A 25,743-nucleotide genomic window follows, 5' to 3' on the forward strand; every position below is an offset into this window, starting at 1 on the left:
TAGATTTTAGAAGGAGCCTGGGAGACAGGAGCTCTGCATGGTAAAGAATACACTTCCCAGCCTTTCTGGTAGCTATGGGTGGGGCTGTCTATCTGAAGTGAGCCAGTGTCCTGAGTCAATATCCCAGAGCCTTCTGTAAACCCGATCTTTAGGCACTTTTTTGTCTTTTCCTCTTTTCTTCTGCTAGGAATGGGATGTGAAAACTAGATTTGTAGCTGCTATTCTGGGCCTTGAGCTCAAGCAGCACATGGTTTTAAGCAGGCGGTTTCAAAGAGCGTGAGTCCCTGAGCAGAGTCATTAAATTCTCACTGGTCTGCCTCACTCGAGATTTTTTTTTTTTTTTTTTACATGATGGAACCTAAATTTATCTTGTATAAATCGCTGTTCATGTGTCTATCTTACAGCTGAATTATATTCACCTTCCCTCATAGCTTAGTTGGGCTTCCCTGATAGCTTAGTTGGTGAAGAATCCACCTGCAATGCAGGAGCACCCAGTTTGATTCCTGGGTCGGGAAGATCCGCTGGAGAAGGGATAGGCTACCCTCTCCAGTATTTGGGGGCTTCCCTTGTGGCTCAGCTGGTAAAGAATCTGCTGGGAATGCGGGAGACATGAGTTCAATCCCTGGGTTGGAAAGATCCCCTGGAGAAAGGAAAGGCTACCCACTCCAATATTCTAGCCTAGGGAATTCCATGGGGTTGAAAGAGTCAGACACGACTAAGTGAATTTCATGTGTATATCTCACAGCTGAATTATATCCACCAACACCTCAAGTTTCAACTCAAGTCCTACATTTCATTCAACAGATTAAATATCTGCTGAATTAATCAGGGTCGGGATGCAGAGTTGAATTATCCAGAGAATATTTCTTTGGGGGGGGTTGTGTGTGTGTGTGTGTGTGTGTGTGTGTGTGTGTATGTGTGTTCTTCCTTATCACTCCAGGTTTATCAATTAAAGTTTTAACCACCTCCTACCCAAAGTATGACGTAAGAAAGAATTTTATTTTTCTCCTATGTAGAAACCCAGAAGCTATACATAGTTCAGGTTAGGTAGGTGAAACTCCCATGATGTCAGAGATTTAGATTCTTCTGTTTTATAGATTCTCTGTGCTTGACTTTCATTCCATATCAGGTCAGGGTCCAATATGGCAGACAGCAGTAATGTGCTGAAATGAGCGAAATGTGGGCGGCTGCTTCCCTATAAGAATATTTCTTCTTAAAACACACTGGCAAGAATGTAGCTGAAATGGGAATTGCCTTTGTTTTGGGAAACCTTGTGCCTGATGAATACTGTGGGATTCAGTTCCTGTGGAAGGAGAAATCAACATCAGGGAATTGGCAGACTCTAACACATTGTAATAGTTTGTTCCTTCTGCATGGAAGCCTATACAGTCTCCTTTGTAGACTTTGAGGTCACAAGCTCTATCAGAGCATGCCTAGGGTTTCTTTATGGGCTTCCCTGGTAGCTCAGCTGGTAAAAAATCCATCTGCAATGCAGGAGTCCCCAGTTCAATTCCTGGGTCGGGAAGATCCGTTGGAGAAGAGACAGGCTACCCACTCAAGTATTCTTGGGATTCCTTGGTGGCTCAGCTGGTAAAGAATCCACCTGCAATGCAGGAGACCTGGGTTTGATCTCTGGGTTGGGACGATCCCCTGGAGAAGGGAAAGGCTACCCACTCCAGTATTCTGGCCTGGAGAATTCCATGGATGGTATAGGGGTTTCTTTTCTCATCAACTAGATGTATAAATTACATCTAATTTAACTTGGTAAGCCCCCTTAATGAGTAAAGTTATCTTTCCAAAACTCAGGAATATTTCCTTTCATTATTTATCTTTTTAAGTAGAGGGGGAAAAAACACTTTCCATAAGTGATTATTTTTTATTCTTTCTGTACTTTTCTGGTTTTTCTATTACATTTCACAACTGCATTGCATTTTTTTTTCTTTTAAACTTATTTATAATAACTTCAATATTTGTTCATAGTAAAATAAAGTATAAATAAGAATTTTAAATAATAAATTTTTGAAAAGAATATTTTACATATTCTCTTCTTTTACCAGTCCCACTCATATAATTAATCAAGGTTAAATTTTGTGTGTATTCATGTGTTCCATTTATGTATTAATATGTATTAACATATTAGTGCATGCCTGCATGCTAAATCGCTTTAGTCATGTCTCACTCTTTGCGACCCTATGGATTGTAGCCTGCCAATCTCCTCTGTCCATGGGGATTCTCCAGGCAAGAATACTGGAGTGGGTTGCCATTTCCTTCTCCAGGAGTAACATATTAGTGTATACGTGCAAATGCATGTACACACATGTACATTTTTTTACACAGATTAGAATAGTCTCTTTTTTGTTAGCTTGGTAAAACATTTTGTATGTTTATTCTTTCCATTACTCTATTCGATACAGCTTTAGAGTCAATTAATTTGTCATCACTTCCCTATATTTTGATATTGTATTATTTTCAGTGTTGTACTATTACATAGACATTTTTCTACATTCTTGTGCAAATGTTAGGTATATTTTAACTAGATCATTGCTAAGTCCAAGTCTGAATGTGTTTCCATTTTTTGACATAATTTACTGGGTTCTGCACCAAAAAGGAAGGTTTTACCATCTGACCCTGCCAGTCCCAGCTATGAAACCTCAACAGCACACAATAGCATCAGTGTTTGTGGCTCTTCAATAGGTGAAAGTTGGTTTCTCATGCTTTGATTTACAGTTTAAGAAAAGAAATTGAACATCTCTTTATTTAAATAATGCCAATTTGTAGTTCTATTTTTTCCCTTTTCTTTTCTTATCCATTAACTCACTCATCATCTAGTGTACCATATATATATAATACATATATGTGTATATATTATGGAAACTGACCCTGATCCTGACATTTTTAATAGTAACTTGTCTTACATAATTTTTAAAAAAGAGTGACATATTAATCAAAATGATAGGTTTTTGTTTTTTTTAAGAATTTGTATTAAAAGCCCTGCTCACTTGAATAATTGTAGACAGATCACTCCATATTTTCTTATGGAACGATTTTAGTTTTCTACATTGAAATCTTTATTGCATCTAGAATTAATTTTGATTTGAAGGGTGGGTTATAGAGTCAGCTTTTTTTTTTTTTTCCATTATGGATATATAGTCAATTGCCCCAACACCACTTACTAAACAAACTTTCTTTCCCCTTTTCATTTAAAATATTTCCTGTATGAAATCCTAAATTATATACACATTTCTGTACTCTTAACAGTGTTCTCTTGTGTGGTCCCTAGATGTCTCTGGGGACCCTGTGATCTTTACAAGGAGTTTATGAAGAAGAATGTTGTTTCTCACTATGCTGCTTTTTCAGTAAAGGAAGATAAAACAGGTGGCATGTTAGCACGGAACAAAGCTGTGGCATCAAATTGTACCAGCAGTCTTTGTATTCTTCGCTAATTCACTACTATTTACTCACAGTAATAATAATAAAAATAAAAGATCAGTGTCACTATTTTTGATAAATCAGTAAAAATCAATATTCATTTTTTAAAGATTTTTTTTTTAATGTGGTCCACTTGTAAAGTGTTTACTGAATTTGTCTTACATTTCTTGGTCTTTTTTGGCTAAGAGGCATGTGCTATCTTAGCTCCCTGATCAGGGAACACACCCCCACCCTCTACATTGGAAGACAAAGTCTTAACCACTGGACCCCCAGGGAAGTTCCAGTATTAATTTTTAACATCTTAGAACACAGTTACTGTATTTTTAATATCCTAAGTGACAAAATGGAAAATTCCTAAAAAGCATTTCTGCTGCTTACTAAAGTACAGTGTTTGTCTCAAGGCAAAGTCTTGTATGAATGAGTTTTGTGGAGAATTACCCACTTTTTTTAAATAGAATAATGTTTTTTTTTACTTAAAAGGATGCTTTTTATACAAACAGTGGTTATTCAGATTTGGGTATTTGGCAAATATTTCCTCAGAAATGAATGAGATGAACCTATCATCCCAAATAAAACACCTTAACAATGTTCATTGCTGATGATAAATTTCACATATTTAAAAGAAAACTTAGAATTTTGGAAAATCTGCCAACAGAAGCATGATAGCATGGTAGTCACATATACTAATTTCACCAATCCTTAAAGAAGACTATTCTATGAAGATTGATGATATTAGTGTATGTGAATTGTATTATATACTGAGCTATCTCAACATCTGGAAGATCTTTATAACTCAATGAATTCATATTTTCCAGATGACTAATCTATGTTGCTACAAAATCATGCATGAGAAAATGATCTATTAAAAGTGCAAGACAGACCAATGGGTTTTAGTGTCACAAAGAGCCAAAAGGGCATTGATATGGTTTTCAATTCTATTTTGCAAGTAGGAAACTAACACTGAAGGAATTTTACTGTAGTATCAAGGAAGACTGTACACAGTTATCTAAAAAGGCTATTAAATACTACTCCCTTTATAGCCAGTCAAGATTTTCTTCAAATATTTCTGACAAACAGAACATGCTGCCACAGATTGCATGCAGATGTTGATATAATCATCTAGCTAGCTTTTTTTTTTTACTAAAGAAGGTACTGAAGAGATTTGAAAAACTATAAAGCAGTTCCATTCATTTTATTCAATTGTTTTTGTCTTGAAAAATATAATTTTTGATGAAAAGTGTTCCTTAAGTTAATGTCTTCAGTTTATTAAAATGATTTAAAATTAGTTAATAATACATAATTTAACATTGTCTTAGTTTCAGTTTCTACTACACTGATTATGAATAGATATAATTTAAATAAGCTAAAGATATTTGAGATCCTTAATAATTTTTAATAGAGTAAAAGTATTCTAAGATCAAAAAGTTTGATAGTCTATATCATAATTTATTCTCTCATTCTTTTCTCTTTCTTTGTCTCTCTCCCCACCCACACTCACACACAGACACACAGACACACACGCACACTCTTATTCTCTACCTCCCCCAATTCCTGGACAATTACCAGTACTATAACAGTATTCTAAAACTAAATTATTGTCTTAATATCATGTTTTTAATATCCAAAACTTCTAGGCCATTTCCATAACTGTTTTGATTCTGAACTTACTTTTTATATTCTGAAATGTCTATTTTTTAAAATCAATATTGGTACCATATTGTGATAGTCAAGGAAAACTTGGCCTTTAATTGGGATTGTGTTTTATTTATATCTTAGATTTTACCTTAGAAATATATATATAAGAGAGAATTAGCATATATCTATATAAGATATACAAAGCAAAAATATGTAATTTGCTTGTTCATTTCAATCTTTTTTTGTTTTATTACCTATAAATTTTGAAAGTTAAGTTAAAATAGAACCCTAGATTTTCCCATTAAAGTGGTACTTATCAGATCAGTGCCCACGTTACCCTTTGTCTTTTTATGAGCATATTAATAATCACCTTATGAACTACTTGAAATCAGGAATCATCCCATTTAATTTTTATATATATTTTCTGTACAAAGTGTTGGATAAAAATTTGATATGTATTTTTATGAATTACTCAACTTTTATTAATCTCTAAGTAAAATTTTAATTTCATGCACAATGAAGGGCAAACATGAATATATTTATACTGATATTGTAATGATTTGGAGAATTTTTTAAAGATGCTTAGTGTCATTAGATCATAAGTTTGAATTAACATTGTATCAAAATAGCATAAATAATAGTAGTATTAAATGATTTAAATTTTGATAACCCACTATTTAGTTGCATTTTTCTATGTTTCTTCATTTGTGTTTGCAGAGGATTTCTATCAGCAGCTTTACAACCTAAAAATAAATAAAGCAATATATTATACAGCAGGGACAAGAAGAGATATAAAACTGAATCTTTTTACATCTTGTTTTGTATCACTTTACAGTACCATCACGTGGCTTTTGTTCAGGTTTATATAAGCTAAAATACACAAAATTTTACTTGAATGCTACTCTTTATTTCTAGTAAAAGCCAAGTCTGATGTACACAGCTGTGTTGAAAAGAACAGTATTGTTTATAATGGAATGTTTTAGATATTCAAAGTGCTTTGGCAGTTTAATAGAAATGTTCTCTTTGGAAAAGTTTACACATTTTTTGAAAATAATTATTGATGTAAAGTGAATTCTAATTATTAACTAGACAAGTCATTTGTAGGTTTATTACAGCAAAGCTATAAAAAAGAAATAAAAATCATATGTAACAACCAGGTGTATAAAATTACACATAATCTCAATAAACTACTCTGGTAATATACTTTAATTAGCCAAATCAAATAGAAAATATTGAGTAAAATAACGAAACATGTCCAAAAAGAAACTGAGAGCCTACCTGTTCCTATGCTAGGTAAATAAAAAATGCCTTACAGTGTTCGGAAAATAGAATTTTAGGGGCTCAAGAAAAAGAAACTAATCTGTGTTTCCAATGTACTACTTATATCTAACTTCCTTTGTATATATTAATATTTTATTGCCCTTCACACTGATGACACTATGGATGAACTCTATGCAACTGAGTTAGAATTGTATACACTATATAATAATGACACTGCATTTGCTGCTGCTGCTGCTGCTGCTAAGTCGCTTCAGTCGTGTCCGACTCTGTGCGACCCCACAGACGGCAGCCCACCAGGCTCCCCCGTCCCTGGGATTCTCCAGGCAAGAACACTGGAGTGGATTGCCATCTCCTTCTCCAATGAATAAAAGTGAAAAGTGAAAGGGAAGTCACTCAGTCATGTCTGACTCTTAGCGACCCCATGGACTGCAGCCCACCAGGCTCCTCTGTCCATGGGATTTTCCAGGCAAGAGTACTGGAGTGGGCTGCCATTGCCTTCTCCAGACACTGCATTTAAAATTTTATAATTTTATTTTTATATAAACTTCTCTTCTTAATTTTCAATAACTTGCCAAAAATGACACTGTAGCAGTTTCTGAAAGCCAACTCTCCAAATGAGTGAAAGTGAAAGTTGCTCACTTGTGTGTGACTCTTTGCGACCTCATGGACTGTACAGACCCCATGGCCCTGGAATTCTCCAGGCCATAATACTGGAATCTCCAGGGGATCTTCCCAACCCAGGGATCAAACCCAGGTCTCCCACATCTCAGATGGATTCTTTACCAGCTGAGCCACAGGGGAGGTCCCTCCAAATGAGTAATTGCTATTTAATTTTTCAGTGAGAAAGCCAACCTAAAGTAACAATCGTTGTTGATGCTTGCTCAGATCAGGTGGACCAAAACAGCAGGAAGTGCCTCTGACAGATTCCAAGACTCAAGTGTCTTCAACGAGACTTTGAGGATTACAAATATTCAGCGACACCAAGGAGGCCGGTATTACTGTAAAGCAGAGAATGGCCTGGGGTCCCCAGCGATAAAGTCAATCAGAGTGGATGTGTACTGTAAGTAAATGTCTCAGAAATCTTTAATTAAGTCAACTGCAGATACCTTTTGTCCTACAACTATTTTCATTGTTACATCTATTGAGAAAGACTAGAGTTTGTTCAAAAAAATAGAGTATATTTAGTTGAGAATGACAAGTCTTTAAGGTTAAGATAGCTCATTTAGCATATTTTTATAGAAATCTCCATAGGAAATTTTCAGTTTTTATGATTAAATAGTACATATTAATCATAGAACATTTAAGAATTAGATTAATAAAAAAATAAATATCACTGAAAATCCTATTAATGACTATTAGTGTTGAATGTATAGACTTTTTCATCTCTCTATATAAGTATATAAATGCATATTTACATTTGTATAAAGAAAAAAATCATGCTGTGGATATGGTGATTGGTTTTGTTAACCTATGAGAATTTCAGTTATTCTTATTTTGTAAAATGCACTTCATGAGTGAAGTTACTTGAACTGGCTTGTAAAAGGCCAAAATCTCTGTGTAAACTCTGTTTTGATCCAATTCTGTTAAAAGTAATCAGTCCCTAGGGCAATGCTGAGCCTCCTGGAATGTGTTTGTTGAATTATTTTTGTTTTTGGTCTCATTTTTCTACTCTTGGCCGTTAGCGAATATATTTTAAAGTCCTCTTGGTCTCAATACTGTCTTCCCCACCAAAAGAAATTAAGGGCCTATGTTCAGTTCAGTTTTTTATGTAGGTTTCTATTGCTCCATTGTATTTTTTGCAAATACTTGCATTTTATTTGTTAACTCTCAGTGTTATTAATAAAAAAGATGTTTATTTTTAGTGATTTCAGATGTAAGTAACAAGTGAGGAGTTCTCATTTTTTTAACCTACCTTTCATTCTTTCCTTTTTTTCTTTTTCTTTCAATGCAGGGTATAGTTGCATAGTTAGGAAAGTGATTTGGAATTATATGTGGTTGATCAGATCCAATGTTGCATCTCATGTAATTGTTCAGGTGACTGAGAAGTGAGTGACAGGGTTGCATTTGTGATTCACCTTCCACATTCAGGAGCTTTCACTGTTCCTGGAAAGGATGAAAGAGAAGAAGCCCAAGCCCCAATCTCTCTAGCAATTCCCAGACCTTCAGGCATGACCTGGAATAACTCAGGCATCTGTATCCCAGAGGCTGCTTTCTCCCTGTTCTTATGGGCCTTCCCGTTGGCCTTACCTGAATGTTTCTGAACAGTATATCCTCTACCCACTGCCCCCACCCCAATCAAATATTTATGGTAATATATACTTTTAAAAAGGACTATGTAAACTGTTTTGTTCATATATAATTTTAAATGGCACTAAATTTAATTTAATGAGTCAAACACTTCTATAACTTTTAAAAAGAACATACTTGTGCTTTTTGTTATAATTATGGTCATGAAGTTTTATAATACACAACCTTGATACCTTAGACACAATTCTAAAAGCTAAAAAGCTCTGATGATTGAATGGATGTGTTTTGTTCAATTTTATTGGTAACTTTTTGCAGCAAAAGCTGATGAGAACTAGTTTGGTGGCGACATCTAACCTGAAATGATTTGAATGCAAAAATAGAAAATACTTTCTCTTCTTTATTTACCCTACTTCTTCTGAATAATCATATGTTTTGCTCTGGAAATAATGTGTTTGATTACACAGCATTGCCACAGAGCCCGCTGGGTGTGTTATGTAAAACATGGAATATGTAAAACATGGACTATCTTCCTAATATCTGAAATATTCAGAAAAACATTTCCCTAAGGTTTTGAATAACAGATTGTGAGTTGTGTTCCCACTGCAATACGTTTGATAAAACAATAAGATTGTATTGTTGGATTAAAAATCTAATGCAAGAGAGAAATGGCGTTTTAAAAGACTGTTGAATAGAGGCTTCTTTTCTCTTCTTACTGCAAAGTCTTTGCAGCACTGTTGTGCATGATTCTCACTCTTTTCTATTTGTTCAGGGCCCTGTGTCCACAGTCAGCTGTGCTGCAGGATCTCATTCACATTGCATACTTGGGGGGAACTGACAACACAAGGAACTTCATTTCCCCAAGCTCTGTTAGTCTTTTAAGGTCGGTGTCACCTTCCAGGAAACCATGCTAGAAGGCGCTAGTTCTATTACCTTCTTCTTTGACCTACTTTGGGATTTTTTCCACACAACCTGAACTTGACAAACATCTCATTCTTTGTTGTGTAAGTGAAATGTCATGGTGATGCATACCATAGTGGAGTACTACTTTCAATATGTTTTTGATGACAAGGATTTAGTAGAAGGCTGTCTAAAATTATATTATTTGAGACAATAACATGTATTCAGAGATAACATGTAAACTAGTAGTCCATTCATATGGACTCTGAATAAATACGGCCAGTCTTTCGGGGAATCTATGTTTTATATATAATCTATGTGTTCTATATATAACAGTTTTTAGGCTCAAGTATGTTTTCTTTACATGAATATTTATACTTTAAAACCTCCCCATCATTGTCAATAGGAACATGAGTAGCATATTTGTGCTGAATTGAAACTTGACAACCTTGACATCTAAAATTGGTTTATAGTCTTAAGAATCATCTGTTATTTGGATTTTGATTTGATGTAAGATTGGTTGATTGACTAGAAATTCATTTTTATAAACCATAAACAAGTGAACAACTTTATTTCAGGTGCTTTTACCTTAAATAATTTTGAAAATGCTAAAACTCTAGGACTAATTTTGTTTTTTTAATGCTTTAAGCCATAGTTTTAGGATCATCAATGAACTGTAGATTTCTATTTCTTTTTCTAAACTGGTTCATCCACATTTGTAGAACTTGAAATAGTATAGGCATAGAATGCAAAAAAATCTGCAGACTAGGATCATGTTTGCAACAGCTAACTGAGGCAGACTATGGCTTAGACAACAAAATTTCTAATAAATGGCATTAGAATTTAGCCTTGAGTTCCTCATGATAGTTTGTCTTTTAAAAATCTTCCATAAAGTTTTAATTTTATAACCATCCTGGAGAGATTTCATAACCACAAAAATGTATATCTCTCATTAAACCCCATTCGGTGATCATAAGTGTCTAGATTTTATGGCTAATGCCATCCTAAAATAAAATTTATTTTGATAAGGAAATTTATTTTCTGAAGAGAAAGCTGCCACAATGCTGACTGATATGATTGAGGTGATTTTATTATATAGGAATATCAAAATATTTGTGACATTGTATTAATATTTTGATCAATTTGGGAAGATTTTTTAATTTGAACTAACAATTCCTTCGCACATAATTTTCTAAAATTTCTTGTAGTAATTGGACCTTGTAGGTTCCATAAAGAAACTACCAAATGTACTATTATTATTCTCTTTGCTGTTTCAATCTAGAAAATAATTTACTCAGTGCTACTGTTTGGAGAAGATATACCTGTTTTACAGTTTATCATGACCTATGATTCTTTTCTTAAGAACTATAAAAGCATTTCAAAATGAATATAATTTCTTTAAAAAGTGTATTTATAAACATTCAGATTCTATAACCAGATAACTTACATTTAAAAAAGAAATCTTCAGTTCAGTTCAGTTCAGTCGCTCAGTCGTGTCCGACTCTTTGTGACCCCATGAATCGCAGCACTCCAGGCCTCCCTGTCCGTCACCAACTCCCGGAGTTTACTCAAACCCATATCCATCGAGTTGGTGATGCCATCCAACCATCTCATCCTCGGTTGTCCCCTTCTCCTCCTGCCCCCAATCCCTCCCGGCATCAGGGTCTTTTCCAATGAGTCAACTCTTTGCATGAGGTGGCCAAAGTATTGGAGTTTCAGCTTCAGCATCAGTCCTTCCAATGAATACCCAGGACTTATCTCCTTTATGATGGACTGGTTGGATCTCCTTGCAGTCCAAGGGACTCTCAAGAGTCTTGTCCAACACCACAGTTCAAAAGCATCAATTTTTCGGCACTCAGCTTTCTTCACAGTCCAACTCTCACATCCATACATGACCACTGGAAAAACCATAGCCTTGACCAGATGGACCTTTGTTGGCAAAGTAATGTCTCTGCTTTTAATATGCTGTCTAGGTTGGTCATAACTTTCTTTCCAAGGAGTAAGCATCTTTTAATTTCATGACTGCAATCACCATCTGCAGTGATTTTGGAGCCCCCAAAAATAACGTCTGACACTGTTTCCACTGTCTCCCCATCTATTTGCCATGAAGTGATGGGACTGGATGCCATGATCTTAGTTTTCTGAATGTTAAGCTTTAAGCCAACTTTTTCACTCTCCTCTTTCACTTTCATCAAGAGGCTCTTTACTTCTTCACTTTCTGCCATAAGGGTGGTGTCATCTGCATATCTGAGGTTATTGATATTTCTCCCAGCAAATCTTGATTCCAGCTTGTGCTTCCTCCAGCCCAGCATTTCTCATGATGTACTCTGCATTTAAGTTAAATAAGCAGGGTGACAATATACAGCCTTGACGTACTCCTTTTCCTATTTGGAACCAGTCTGTTGTTCCATGTCCAGTTCTAACTGTTGCTTCCTAACCTGCATACAGGTTTCTCAAGAGGCAAGTCAGCTGGTCAGGTATTCCCATCTCTTTCAGAATTTTCCACAGTTTATTGTGATCCACACAGTCGAAGGCTTTGTCGTAGTCAATAAAGCAGAAATAGATGTTTTTCTGGAACTCTCTTGTTTTATTGATGATCCAGTGGATGTTGGCAATTTGATCTCTAGTTCCTCTGCCTTTTCTCAAACCAGCTTGAACATCTGGAATTTCACGTTTCATGTATTGCTGAAGCCTGGCTTGGAGAATTTTGAGCATTACTTTACCAGTGTGTGAGATGAGTGCAATTGTGCAGTAGTTTGAACATTCCTTGGGATTGCCTTTCTTAGGGATTTATACAAATATTTCTGATCAAAATATACTCAATTACAATTCTTCTATTGCTGGGAGATAGCTTCTGAGGGTCTGAATACTTACAGCTATATGTTTAAGAGAAATAAAGAGTTAGTTCTACTTAAACCTACTGTTTTCAAAATATTCATTCTTTGTATCTTCTCCCTGAAACTATGCTAAAACAATAATAAAAGAATAAAACAGTAACAAAACATGCAAACAGTGATAGAGGGAGTGGAAGAAGAGATGACAGAAAAACAAACAATTTTGTAGGAAATGAATCAGATCAGGGAATGACCACTGTTCAACATACTGAAGAAAGCGTGAATCAAAGCTGTCACTATAGAGGATAAAATGAGGCACAGATTTATAGAATCATTAAAAAACTCATGAATTGTAGACATCACTTAGCTTTTAGAGTGTAAATCAGTCTAAATACAAGTGGTTTAAAATCTATATAAGGCGAGTTACATTCTCAGATCTTTCACATTTCACACAGTGCAACACTAAACTACCTCTGTTCTTTTACCAGCTTCCTAGTTAAATCCCTACAGATGACTAGAAATTTATTTTTGTGAGAGGTTCAGCCAGAGAAACTTTGAACTAAGAAATGTGAAATCATCAAAAACAAAAGGCAATATACTCTTCCATTAGAGTTATTAAATGTAAGTTTACGTACTCTTCACAACCCCCTCTCACACTTGGTTCTGAGAATGCCTTTCTGGAGGAATATTGGAGAACCTATCTAGTAAAACTGATGAACTCTAGAGAAACAGCTACAGATCCTAGCTAGGTGATCCTTGGTGAAACAGCCCTGCTAATACACTGACAGTGAAGGCCACTGTTGATCAACAGAACTACCAGTAAGCTGTTTTATAACTGAGTCTTATGTGTGATGACCAAACATTTGAGACAATCATCTAAAAAACAAGAGAGAAACCAAGAAAAAGAAATGGGAAAAAAACACAGGAAACAAAATTGCTGCAGGGAGCAGAACTACAAAATAAAACACAGTTATTGATATTTTTAATTAGTATTCCCAGAGAAAAAAGGGAAATGTTGCAATCATATAATAAGAATAGGAAAATAGAAACAAGGAATTTTCAGAGGACATCAATGAACTGTTAGAATATTAAAAATGTTAATATATAAAATCAATAAAAGGGGTGGAAAATAAAACTGAAGAAATCTTACAGAGAATTAAACAAAATGTAACAATCAAAGGGATAGAAGAAGAAGATAATAAAATTAAAGAATTTGCCCAGCTAATGTAACGTTTGAATATAATTCCAAAATATAAAATAGAGATTAAGAAATTATTTTCTAAAAAATAAAAAACTGTATCATATTTATACAAATGTTTTCAATTACAAAGTTCCCACTAGGTGTCTAGCACATAGAGTAAGCAGGATCTGCACCAAAACTTATTCACTTGCAATTTAAAACACTAGGGAAAAAAATGAAGATCTTAAACATTTCCAATGAATTTTTCATTTTTTTTTCCCAAAATGATCATATATCAAGAATTAGGAATCAAAATGACATAGTAAAAGTCAAGAATCTAGGAGATGTCTGAGTAAAACTTTTGAAATTCTGAAGGAAAACTATTTTCAAACTAAAATTTTTCACCCAGCCAGACATATTTTTTCAGGTATTAAAGAAGAAAGACATTTTTAGATTTCTAAATTTTTTTCTGCTATGTTCCTTTTCTTTTGACACTACTTTAATGAATGTTCTACCAAAACTAATTTAAAATATAGGATATTGTATATAAGAGAATATAGAATGGAATCCCAAAATGATATTGAAGCAAAACACCGTGATAGCCATGCTGTGGAACTCAAGAACATTCAAGACAGACTGAAGCTGCCAGAAGAGCTTTCATGAAGGATGTCTTCATGAAAGAGATGCAACTAGTGGATTATTTGATGTATTAGGGAAGGATTCTACACTTCTCATAGAAAACTTGATAATATGGTAATGATGGGTGTGTACATGATTAAAGAAACAACTTGTGGGTGTTATTAATGAACACAAAAAAGTTATTTGCATGATTGAAGAAACAACTTGTGGGTGTTATTAATGAACACAAAAAAGTTATTTGAAATGAATTGCAATTGAAATATATTACAGGGTTCAACTCTGAAGATATACTTGTGTAGTCACTGGTAACAATAGCAACTGACTTAACAAGTAGGATCTAAATATAAGGAATATGGGGAAGGAGGAAAGTTGGTATAAGAGAGAGAAAAACTTGTCTCAACAGGTAGGAATCAGTAAGCCAATGTGAAAATGGAAAAAAAAATCTGTAAATAGCAGTTAAACATTTTTAAATATGAAGGCAAAACCAAGAATGGTTACAAGATGCATTAGAAAAGGTTGCCTCAGGGTATTAGAAATACTTGAGGTTGTGTTTTATATACTTATTTGACTTTCTAACCTATGTACATGTATAATTTGATAACTTTCAATTCATAAAATATAGATTTGAAGATTTTGCCTTGCAGGCCTTGTTATTAAGCTCCTAGAAGTGAAAACTAATCTCATTCCAAATTTTATCAGAAGATTGTTGTCAATTCTAATTATATTTGTACATCTTTAATTCTCCATAGAATTGATGCTTTTGATATTTTTAAAATTAATTTATTTTTTATTGAAGGATGAATTCCTTACAGAATTTTACTGTTTTCTGTCAAACCTCAACATGAATCAACCATAGGTATACATATAACCCCTCCCTTTTGAAACTCCTTCCCATCTCCCTCCCCATCCTCTAGCTTGATACAGAGTCTCTGTTTGAGTTTCCTGAGCCATACAGCAAATTCCTGTTGGCTGTCTATTTTACATGTGGTAATGTAAGTTTCCATGGTACTCTTTCCATACATCTCTCCCTTTCCTCCCCTCTCAATCTAGAAAAATGGTACTGAAGAATTTATTTACAGGGCAACAGTGGAGAAACAAACATAGAGAACTGACGTTCTTTGATATTTGACCCAATAAAGTTGACTGAAAATCTTTAAGTAAAGGACAGACGATAGCATAGGGAATGTTGTTGCCACATTCTAACTAATCCCCCCTACCCAAAAAAAATTGATAGAGTAAAACTCTTTCACTACCATTTGTTTATGGGTGGTTTAGGATGAAACATTTACAAAGTAAAGTTTGACACTTCATGCAACAAATATTTGAGAGACTATTCAAAATATAATTCCATTAAATTTTGTGAGGCTAAAAAGGAATCTATTAATATTATATAATTTGTACCTTCATTGAATTTCAAGTACTTAAGGAGACAACATGAAATATATAGTTTATTTAAATAGGACATAAATGGTAAGCAAGAAAATAAATAATATGCGTAACACCACACAACATGAATGATGTGTCAAACGGCGCAGAAAATGTAGAGTGAAATGTTACTGTGGCCTCTAATCATAAAAGAAGTAGGATTTACATTGTAGCTTGAAGGATGGGATTTGATATGCATTTATGCATGTCTTTTGGCATTTTTTGTCCTGAACTCTCTTTTTCAAGAATGTTTGTGTAGCAGACAGCCTTAGATGCTAGAGGTTGTGTCTGCCTCCAGGTCTGGAGGAAGATCTGCTTCCTGATCAGGATATTGAAGGCAATGTCTCCCTTAGGGGCAAAGATTAGGCAGGTTTGCTAGCAGGACCTTTTAAAGATCAGAAGTTTCCTAAACTCTGAATTCCTTAACCGTGTCACAAACTGGAATAACATTTATCTAGACTCCTCTCACATTGCTCCTATTGAAATTGAGGGAGAGGACTTAGGAAGACATGAGGCTCATCTGAGACTTGGGTAATGAAGTCCTTTTGTTCTGAGCCAGGAGTCATGTAGCTTCTGTCAGCTTCCATGAAGTTGTGGCAAACTAATTGTTAGCTAGTAGACCGAGAAAATATACAACTCTTCAGAGTTCTTGACACAATAGATTTAAATAAGTAGAGGGGAAAGCCAGTGATATTCTGTAATGAGTGAGCAGTCTGATTAGAAATAACAGAAGACAGAACTGTGCTTGGGGGAACAGTGACTCAAATGGTGGGTTTAAAGGAAAGAAAGCTTTATTTGCAAAGTGGGCTGTCACATTGTGTTAAGATTTTACTGCTAATGTTTGCAGATGATATGAATGATCATCTGCTGTTTATGTAAAGTGTAAAATGAAGAAATTATAATTTTAGGACTTCAGAATTACTGATGAGAGTCAGCATTCTCCTAATACTAATACTGGTTCATTTGCCCTAAGAAGCAATGGTCACTCAAAAGGCAGTATCTGGCTTTGGAGGAAGAGAGTATATTCTATGTAAAAAAAAAAAAGTAGATTCACAGAATTTTGAAGTTGTCATACTGAAATAAATATTACTTTGAGATTCTTAAGGGCATGTAAGCAATTTTTTGAGAATGTGTTTCTGTAATTCTTTCACTTATTCTCAGTCATCACTGTATTGCTCACAGGGTAATGGAGGTCATACAGCTTTAAAGGTTAGGGTTTGATTAAAACTTATTTTTAAATCAGAAAGAAATTAGATTCAGAGGCATTAGCTTAATAAGTTTTCATCTGTGCAGACACTGTTCACACATGAGACAAATCTTTTCCAATATCTATTAAACATTTTGTAAGCCTTCTTATTTCTGAAACATACTACCCACTTTCTTTTCACTTAGGTAGTTGCATTTCATTATATTCAGAACAAGTGGCAAAATTTTTTGTCCTTGTCTGTTAGATTTGTTTTACCTGAGAAACGAATGGGAAATTAGGATGACATGATCAATTTATTATTCAAATACTATTTACCTGTGTTAGAAAGAATGATAAACTTCACAGTTAAAAAATATTGACAGTGAGTTATTTGAGCTTATTTTCATTAGACTCATCAACATGACTTCTGGACAACAAAGTTTAGAAAGAGGTCTACAACAACTAATGGGGATTCTGGTAGCAAGACAAACCGGAAGAAAAATAATTTCTTAAGTCAATCTCATTAAACATAATTTTCTCAGCACCACCCCTTTTCCCAAAACATCAGCCTTGGATTTGGAAGGTCTTAATGATGTTTGATGTGGTAATTACAATGCTTATTAAAAATGGGTTGCTGTCATGGTAATTAGCCTGTTAATAAATTTCAAGACAGAGTTTTGCAATTTTTTTTTGCATGCTGCCAATGAAGAATGCTTGCTTATCAGAGTTATTTACTCATGGGAAACATAGCCAATATAATTCCCAAATAGTATTAGCATTACCAATAAAAGAACTTAGTAACACACAAAAAACCCTTCAGTGAAAGCTACAGTGAATATGTAGAGACTTCTATCAGATCGTGGCAACATCATGCTGAGAATACTTGAATTCCTATAATCTTAGATATGAATGGGCAGATAAAGCTATATATTACATTCCTCTTAAACCCATCTAATTTCTTTTGCTTAGAGTCTTATATAAAGTGTACTTAGCTTCTGTAATATATCTTCAACTTACAAGTGCTTGTTCAGTTTTTTGTGCCACTTTTGTGGATTTTAGAAAATGGCAATGCATTTCCTAGAATTTTTAGTATGCAAACATGTGTCTACTCTTTCTTTCAGGTGGCCATTTAGAATATTTTAACAATGGCATTCTGACCCCCTGCAGTGTTTTTTTTTTTTTTTTACTGATTTATTATTTCCACTTAATTTATTGTTCTTAGTTTGAGAAAGTTTCCAAATATTTTAGCTTCTAGTGGGCTTTCATATCATGTTTAAATTTGTCAATATTTCCCAAAACAACTTTAGATATCTGTTAATCCATAGTCTAAATTGGAAGTGTTATCCATATAATCAAGAAATGTACTTTCTTGATAATAAAAATATTTGACTTTTGAAAAAATGAAGCAATAATATCTTCACTGTGTTGATTTGAATTTGGCTTGTGGAAAAAATATTTTTTAAATAGACATTTGAAAATTTACTTTCTGTGAACATATTTGTGCAGTTAATTGTATTGTAGCCTAAAGGCAGAATATTATGTTTATTCCTACTTAATTTCACCTTATTTTTCACCTTACCTGTGCAGAAATTAAGATTTTAAAATACTTTTGTTATAGAATTATGCTTCCTATTTACTCATTTTATAGTTTTCTATTTCATTTAAAATATTACTTGTTTCCTGAATTTCATCTAATTCATTGTTTAAAATGTATCCTAGGGGCAAGACCAAGACCAAACCACTTTAATATGCTGTGCTAGAAATACACCTCCAAATTTTAGGCTATCAATTATTACCTGTGGTAGACACTTTCCAGACCAATGTTAATTTCCTTCATACATAGCTGAACTCTATTCCCCAGTCAGTATGGTTGGAATCATAAGGCGAGTTTGGGCCAGTGGAACGTGAGAGAAAATGATATGTGCCCTACTCAGCTGAGTGTGTGAAACACCTCACACAATTGTTTATAGAGTATCTTGATTTTTCTATCTCTACATACAGAGCCTCCTAAGTGTCTGAGGACTGATTGGTTTTTGGAGCCACACAATGCAAAGATTTTGAATAACAGAGTCACCATTTATTTATCCAGTTTTTTTGGCCATGACATGCAGCATGCAAGATCTTAGTTACATAACAGGGATTAAATCCATTCCTCCCTGCAGTGGAAGCTTGGATTCGTAACTTCTGAATGCCCATGAATTCCCTAGAGCCATCATTTGGAGGAAAGACACCCAGGGGACCTAGAAGAGTAGGAGCAGTTGAATGGGAATTTTCATGAAAGGAGGATTTTTGTTGTTTTTGAGCCACTGAGGATTTAGGGATATTTGTTACACTTATCCTAATCAGTGGCTTCTTGATTACTACTTTTACCTATTCTCCATTTCTACAGTATATTTATGAAGTTTACAGAATGTCTTCAAAAGTGTATTGGTCACTTTGGGTTTCTTTTTTTTTTTTTAGCACATGTTAAGGGTTAGAAGTAAATATATTTTAACAAAAAACAATCTCATGGAAGAAAAGAAGTCCATTTATTATGGGTACTAAATGAATAAAGTAATGGAATGCCCACTAATTCCACCTGTTTCACTGTCTCCTAGAGTTCCTCAGGAAAATGAAACTCTAATTCATCCCAACTGTTGCTAGTTTAATAATATATCCTGTGCACATTTCCCCCCACACTTTCCCAATACCTTATGAGGGTTTCTGAGAACACTTTTCAAACACACTTTTTGCATTTTCATCTTTGTCATAGAGTTTGCTTCTGGCAAAACTCAAAATGACATATAAAGGGAAGTATGTTTAACTTAGTATGGTAATAAATTATTCTAGAATGTTAGCAGTTTGATTTTAACTTTAAGAGCAAGCTATAGATCTGGCTCATTTGTATTTTTATAACTTTTATGTTATGAAATATATTTATTATATCTATATAATAAATATTGTTTAACTAATATAAATATTTGTAATTGATAAATATAACATTATTTAGCATTTATAATTAATATTATTATTGACTTTATGAAATAACCTTAATGTTATTTTGTATATAGTGAGTGTTAAGCTATTGATTAGCACGTATTTTGACTTATTTAATTCACAATATCATTTTTATGTAATCACAAGATATCTTTTTAAGTAATATCTTCAGGATTTTTAAGGATTTTCAACATAAATTTCAAGGGATAATGTGTTATTTCACCTCTAGAGAAGAGGAAACATTAAATACTTTTTTGTTTTCTTCTACTGGTTGCGTTTACAGTTGTCAAATTTAGTGGAACAGACTCTGAAGCATGTCCTTAGGTCTATAGAAGACTTAGTTCTTCCTAATGTCTAATAAACATTGCCTATTTCAACCTGTTCACTGCTTCTTATTCAGAGAACATAATGGAGGTGTTGCTTGTAAACCAATTTAGTCCAATTTTATCAAGCATTCATTACTGACCAAACACAACCTCTTAAGCATTAATCACAGAGCATCTATAGGAATCGTTTCCTGATTCCATAGACACAACAAAAGTATCTAGAAGCAGCTTTCTCTCAGTTGCTCTACAGCTGTTCCTACTGCCTTTAGGTCCTTGTGCTCGTTCATCCTGATTCTGAAAATCCAAAGCTTTCAAAACTTTCTGGACTGGAGGTACCCAAGGACATTTCCAATTAAAATCAGTCAGTTTGCAATGTTGAGGACCTGTTATATGGAAAACATTCTAACTAGAAGCTATTGTGAGAGATGAAAGAAAAAATATAAGGCCTTTGCCTTAAAGAAGTTAATAATTAGTTAGAGATTTGAAAAATAGACATAAAAATAACATGGTTGAAAAATAGGCTGGTGAGTAAAATGTATATGTATATAAAAAATACTAAAGAAAAGTGATACGAAATATGACGTCATTTAGAAAGTCTTTCCATAGGTATATTAAGGAATTCAAGAAAATAGATATAATTATTACATTAATGTGCATTTAATTGCTTAGTTGTTAGTTATGTAAAACTGTGAATTCTTGAACAAACTTACTGATAAGTAAGATTGCCAGGAGAAATATCAACTGCCTCAGATATGCAGATGATATAACTCTAATGACAGAAAGCAAAGAGGAACTAAAGAACCTCTTGATGAAGGTGAAAGAGGAGAGTAAAAAAGCTAGCTTGAACCCAGCATTCAAGAAATGAAGATCATGGCATCCAGTCTCATCACTTCATGACAAATATAAGGGGAATAAATGGAAGCAGGGACAGATTTTCTTTTCTTGAGCTCCAAAATCATTGCAGACGGTGACTGCAGCCTTGAGATTAAAAGAAGCTTTCTCTTTGGAAGGAAAGTCATGACAAACCTAGATAGCATGTTAAAAAATTAAGTCATCATTTTGCCAATAAAGATCTGAAAATTCAAAGCCATGGTTTTTCTAGTAGTCATGTACAGATGTGAAAGCTGGATCATAAAGAAAGCTGAGCTCAGAAGAACTGATGATTTTGAGTTGTTGGACTGGAGAAGACTCTTGAGAGTCCCTTGTACAGCAAGAAGATCAAGCCAGTCAATCCTAAAGGAAATCAACCCTGAATATTCATGGGAAGAACTGATACTGAAGCTGAAGCTCCAACACTTTGGCCACCTGATGCGAAGAGCTGACTCATTGGAAAAGACCCTGATGCTGAGAAAGATTGAGGGCAGGAGGAAAAGGTGGTGACAGAGAATGAAATGGTTGGATGGCATCACTGACTCAATGAACATGAATTTGAGCAAACCCTGGGAGATAGTGAAGGACCAGGAAGCCTGGTTTGCTGCAGTTCATGGGGTTTCAAAGCCTCAAACATGACTTAACTAATTGAACAACAACAAAAGCAATGTTTTTCACGAATGTTGGATATTCTGATGAGCAACTATGTTGATATTTTTTAGCTTATATTTACCAACAAGTGGAAGCAAAGTCTTTGTATCCAAATGCAGTAAAAGTTCTTTCTCATATCTAAAAAATATTTTTAAAAGTTTTATCTGTCATTTCAAAATGATAAATTCATTAATTAAATGGTGTAAAAGGCCCTTGAGAAAACAGACCACAGAAATCTCTGTGTAATGGCTAGCCTAAAATCAAATGGCAGGAATATGTTCCTACTGAGTGAACCAGAGATTTGAGATTGGCATTCAGTGTTCCGAGTTCCAGTTTGTTGACTCTCTGAATCCAGTTTTCTCCCCGAGGATAAAGTCTACCACTTTTAAATCTAGATTGCATACATATTTCATTAAAAAAAGAAAAATAAAGCAATATATTTGTAAAATAACGTGAGCTAATCAAATGATTTAAATCTGAAAATGTATGACAATGTTTAATTAAATTTGTTTCACAGGTTTTTAAATCTAGCAAATTCTGAGTCTCACTGAAAGGATAAAGGAAAAGGTTGAATAGTAAAGTATTGCACTTGAGGCTATTATGTGACTAATAGTTTCTCTAAATTTATTCAGAATGTATTATACTCTCAAATTTATAACAGTCCCAAGAAAATCTAGCAAACTTTGCTTCTGCAGCTCTGCCTATACCATGAGTCAGATGAAATGATTTGAATTATTAATTCTTGGCTACCTTTATGAGATAAAGTAGAAAGATTCTTATAGAGGGTAAAAAAGCAATTAGGTTTACACAAGATAAAAAGTTGTTTAAAATTAAAATGATTCCTACCTCCAATTTTAAATTAAAGCAAATTTGTTTAAATTTTTTTTTCCTTTGACAATTAAAGGAAATAGTTATTTTCACTCTGGTCAAGGTTATAAAACATTTTACCTTTCTTTGATTCTTCGTATTTTGAAAGACTTAGCTCTCTTTTCTTGATAGAGGGAGAAATTTAATGAACATTTTTAGCATCTGCCCCACACTGCTACGTGTGTGTGCTAAGTTGCTTTAGTCATGTCCAACTCTGCGTTCCCATGCACTGTAGCCCACCAGGCTTCTCTGTCCATGGGATTCTCCAGGCAAGAATACTGAAGTGGGCTTCCATTTTCTCCCCTAGGGGATCTTTTCTGTCCCAGATACTGAACTCGTGTCTCCTGTATCTCCTGCATTGGCAGGCAGATTCTTTACCACTGAGCCACCTGGAAGGTCCCATACTGGCATGAAAGTGAAAGTGAAGTTGCTCAGTCCTGTCCAGCTCTTTGCAACTCCATGGGCTGTAGCCTACCAGGTTCCTCCGTCCATGGGATTTTCCAGGCAAGAATACTGGAGTGGGTTGCCATTTCCTTCTCTAGGAGATCTGGAGAAGGATCAATCCTGACCCAGGGATTGAACCCAGGTCTCCTGCATTGTAGGCAGATACTTTACCGTCTGAGCCACCACCGTTATGACTGAACACCAAATATTGAAGTGTCTGAAAAGTACACTTACTTTCAAACTCTTAAATTGAAAGTGAAATGAAAGCAGTTAAACCTTGGTAGAGAAGAGTACAGTGGTTTTTGTTTGTTTGTTTGTTTGATTTATTTTGTTTTTGGTTTTTAATTCATTGTCACTTGGGTTTGTCACTGGGCTTAGAATATAAAATCTATGTTTTATGAGGTAACTGTGAAACATATATGTATTCAAGACATCCAGATGGCTGTGAATGAAGTAAATGAGGAGTTTGTTCAATTTCAAACATTTTCAGGTGTCCCTCCCTAAGTTACATTCAAAATGTGGAGTGAACACATAAAGAAAGGCATTTAGAAATCTTTTTCAATTTTCAGAATAAGCTAAATTAGAGAAAGGGTAACAGATGCCGTTTTGTAATCCCACCTCCACTATTTTATTCTAGTCCCTCATCGGAACCTCACACCTGGTTCCTGTAGACCTCGCCTACAACAGCAGTGCTCCCCTTGAATTTATATGCATATCATGGCCAGATCAATCTCTCTTAATTCAGGGTTCATCGTAATACTTGTCACTAAAAAGTCTGCATTCATTCTGTTCTTTTTCACTAATAACCCCCAAATTCCTTGTGCTTGTTTTTTCTTCTGTTTTTTGAAATGTAATCCTTCATCTTCCCAAACCAGTGACCTCCTCAGGTCTCTTCTCTTTCCCATTCCCCCTATTCTAGCTGGTCTAGGCCCTCTCCTGTGGCTGAAGAGCCTGGACTTACTTCCACCTCCCCACTGTGTTCCTGTTGTGTCTTCTGCATCCTTCTCTCCTCTCTTTCGTCTAATTTCCCTACCTTGTCTACCATTTAGGATTCCTTGCTGACTGCTTGAATTCTTTCTTCATCTCAACTCTTGGGAATATAACTTCATTTATTTAAAAAATTTTATTCTTCAAATAGTGTAATTATCAGCCTCTTTAAGCTACAGGTGCACAGTATGTTTTTTGCATCCTCCAGGCCATTTCAAGATTCAGTTTTTCAGATTTTTATAAAAGTTATGATTAACATACAGTATTTTTGTAACATCACCATGATGAAAAATATTAATATTCTATTAATATCATCCTCTCTATACCCTGAGTTATATCAAACATGAAGTGGGAGAAATGAACTTTATAAATAGACTCAAATTATTTGAAGGCAATGTTTGTCATCAAAATACCTCAAGTTGTATCAGATTTTGTTATCAAATGAGTTATGAAAAATCTTTCCTTCAGAACTGTGCAGAAGAAATCGTTGAATCATACATAAAAAATTACAGATCTGTGTTAATATTAATGTGTACATTGGCAGGTATTATATAATGATTCATACCTGTAAATTTTGTTTTTCTGAAGGTCTTTTAAACACCCAGAGAGCAAGGATCACCTTATATTGTTATTTAGTCGTTTCCAAATGACCAGCTCAGTGCTGAACTAGCAGAAAGGTATGAGAAACAGGTGTTTGTGGAAGGATAGATTAATTTCTGAGAGGCACCTAGAACTAAAATCAATCGACTTGACTTAATCTCGTTTAGAATGTGCATTTGAGTGTTTATGTTTCCTTAGACTTCTGGGCCCTCTTTTATGACCTCCAAATTCTTATAAATAGCCTATATAACTTATCCTGTGATTCCCCATTCTAATCATAACATTGCCAAATAAATAGTAATAATATATAAATTCTTTGCTTTTTTTTTTTAACAGCTGCTTAACAATTGTGCACCAGTGAATTTCCTCAGAGTAAAGATACAGGCAATTAAATGATGGCATATGTTCTTTGGGGTAAAGAGAGCTTCTGAGAGTGGCAGTTCACTGAAAGAGGATGCTATGCTGTAGTTGGAAAACTCTGAGTTAGAAAATTCAGCTTCTTTCCTTTATTTTTTTTTCTTTGTAAGTATGAAGCAATGTTGTCAACAAGAGGGTGACATCTGGAAAACGATGCCTTTGAAGAGCGTGCTTTGTGGAAGTGAAATTCTACTTCATTTGTTATCATGTACAGTGAGCCATTCAGCATTCATTCAATCAACAATTCTTAACTGATGTATGTGTGGCAGATTTTATATCATCTTTGTTGGAAACAGAGTGTTATACAAAATCAACACAAATCATATCATGAGAGAGAATGTGATCCAGGAGAGATAGTTAAGATACTTGCTGAAATGCTGAGTTAAAATTGAGAAATCATGGTTCCGTGTCTTCTCATGTTGGCCCTGAGACCTCATAAATTATGAATTCAATAAAGCCACAGCTTTACTGGGTTTCATGGGTTTTTCTTTCTTTCTAAATGAATAAATAGAACTAAAATATCCTTAATTGCCACCAGAATTTTTAGATTCTTTGATTCTGAATATTTTATAGAAAGATTGCTTCAGATTAAACAGAAAGCATTTAGAGTGAAGATTTTGAGTAAGTGCTGGGGCATGGAAGAGATTAAACTCTTACAAAAACTTACTTTTGTCCTCTAAGAACAGTTCTTAATAATTATAATCATATTTTAGTAAATATTTTGGGGTACCTATTAGCCTTGGGGATATTTACATGTATAAAGCATACTATTAGTTATAGCCTCTTTTGCAATTATGAATAGATATAAGCTTATAAACACAAAGGTGTATTACAGAAGTTCAGGGGAAGTTC

At 34.3% G+C, this 25,743-nt stretch overlaps 1 protein-coding gene across 1 annotated transcript in view; it reads left to right on the forward strand.

The window, feature by feature from the left end:
- The window catches only part of MDGA2 (MAM domain containing glycosylphosphatidylinositol anchor 2), an 858,597-nt gene that overhangs the window by 446,806 nt on the left and 386,048 nt on the right, over positions 1-25,743 (forward strand). The window contains exon 3 of the mRNA XM_043471432.1: positions 7,231-7,405. Coding sequence (XP_043327367.1) covers positions 7,231-7,405 — 175 coding nt within the window. The remainder of the gene's footprint in view (positions 1-7,230; positions 7,406-25,743) is intronic.

This window comes from Cervus canadensis, chromosome 6, assembly GCF_019320065.1.
Source record: "Cervus canadensis isolate Bull #8, Minnesota chromosome 6, ASM1932006v1, whole genome shotgun sequence".
NCBI lineage: Eukaryota > Metazoa > Chordata > Mammalia > Artiodactyla > Cervidae > Cervus > Cervus canadensis.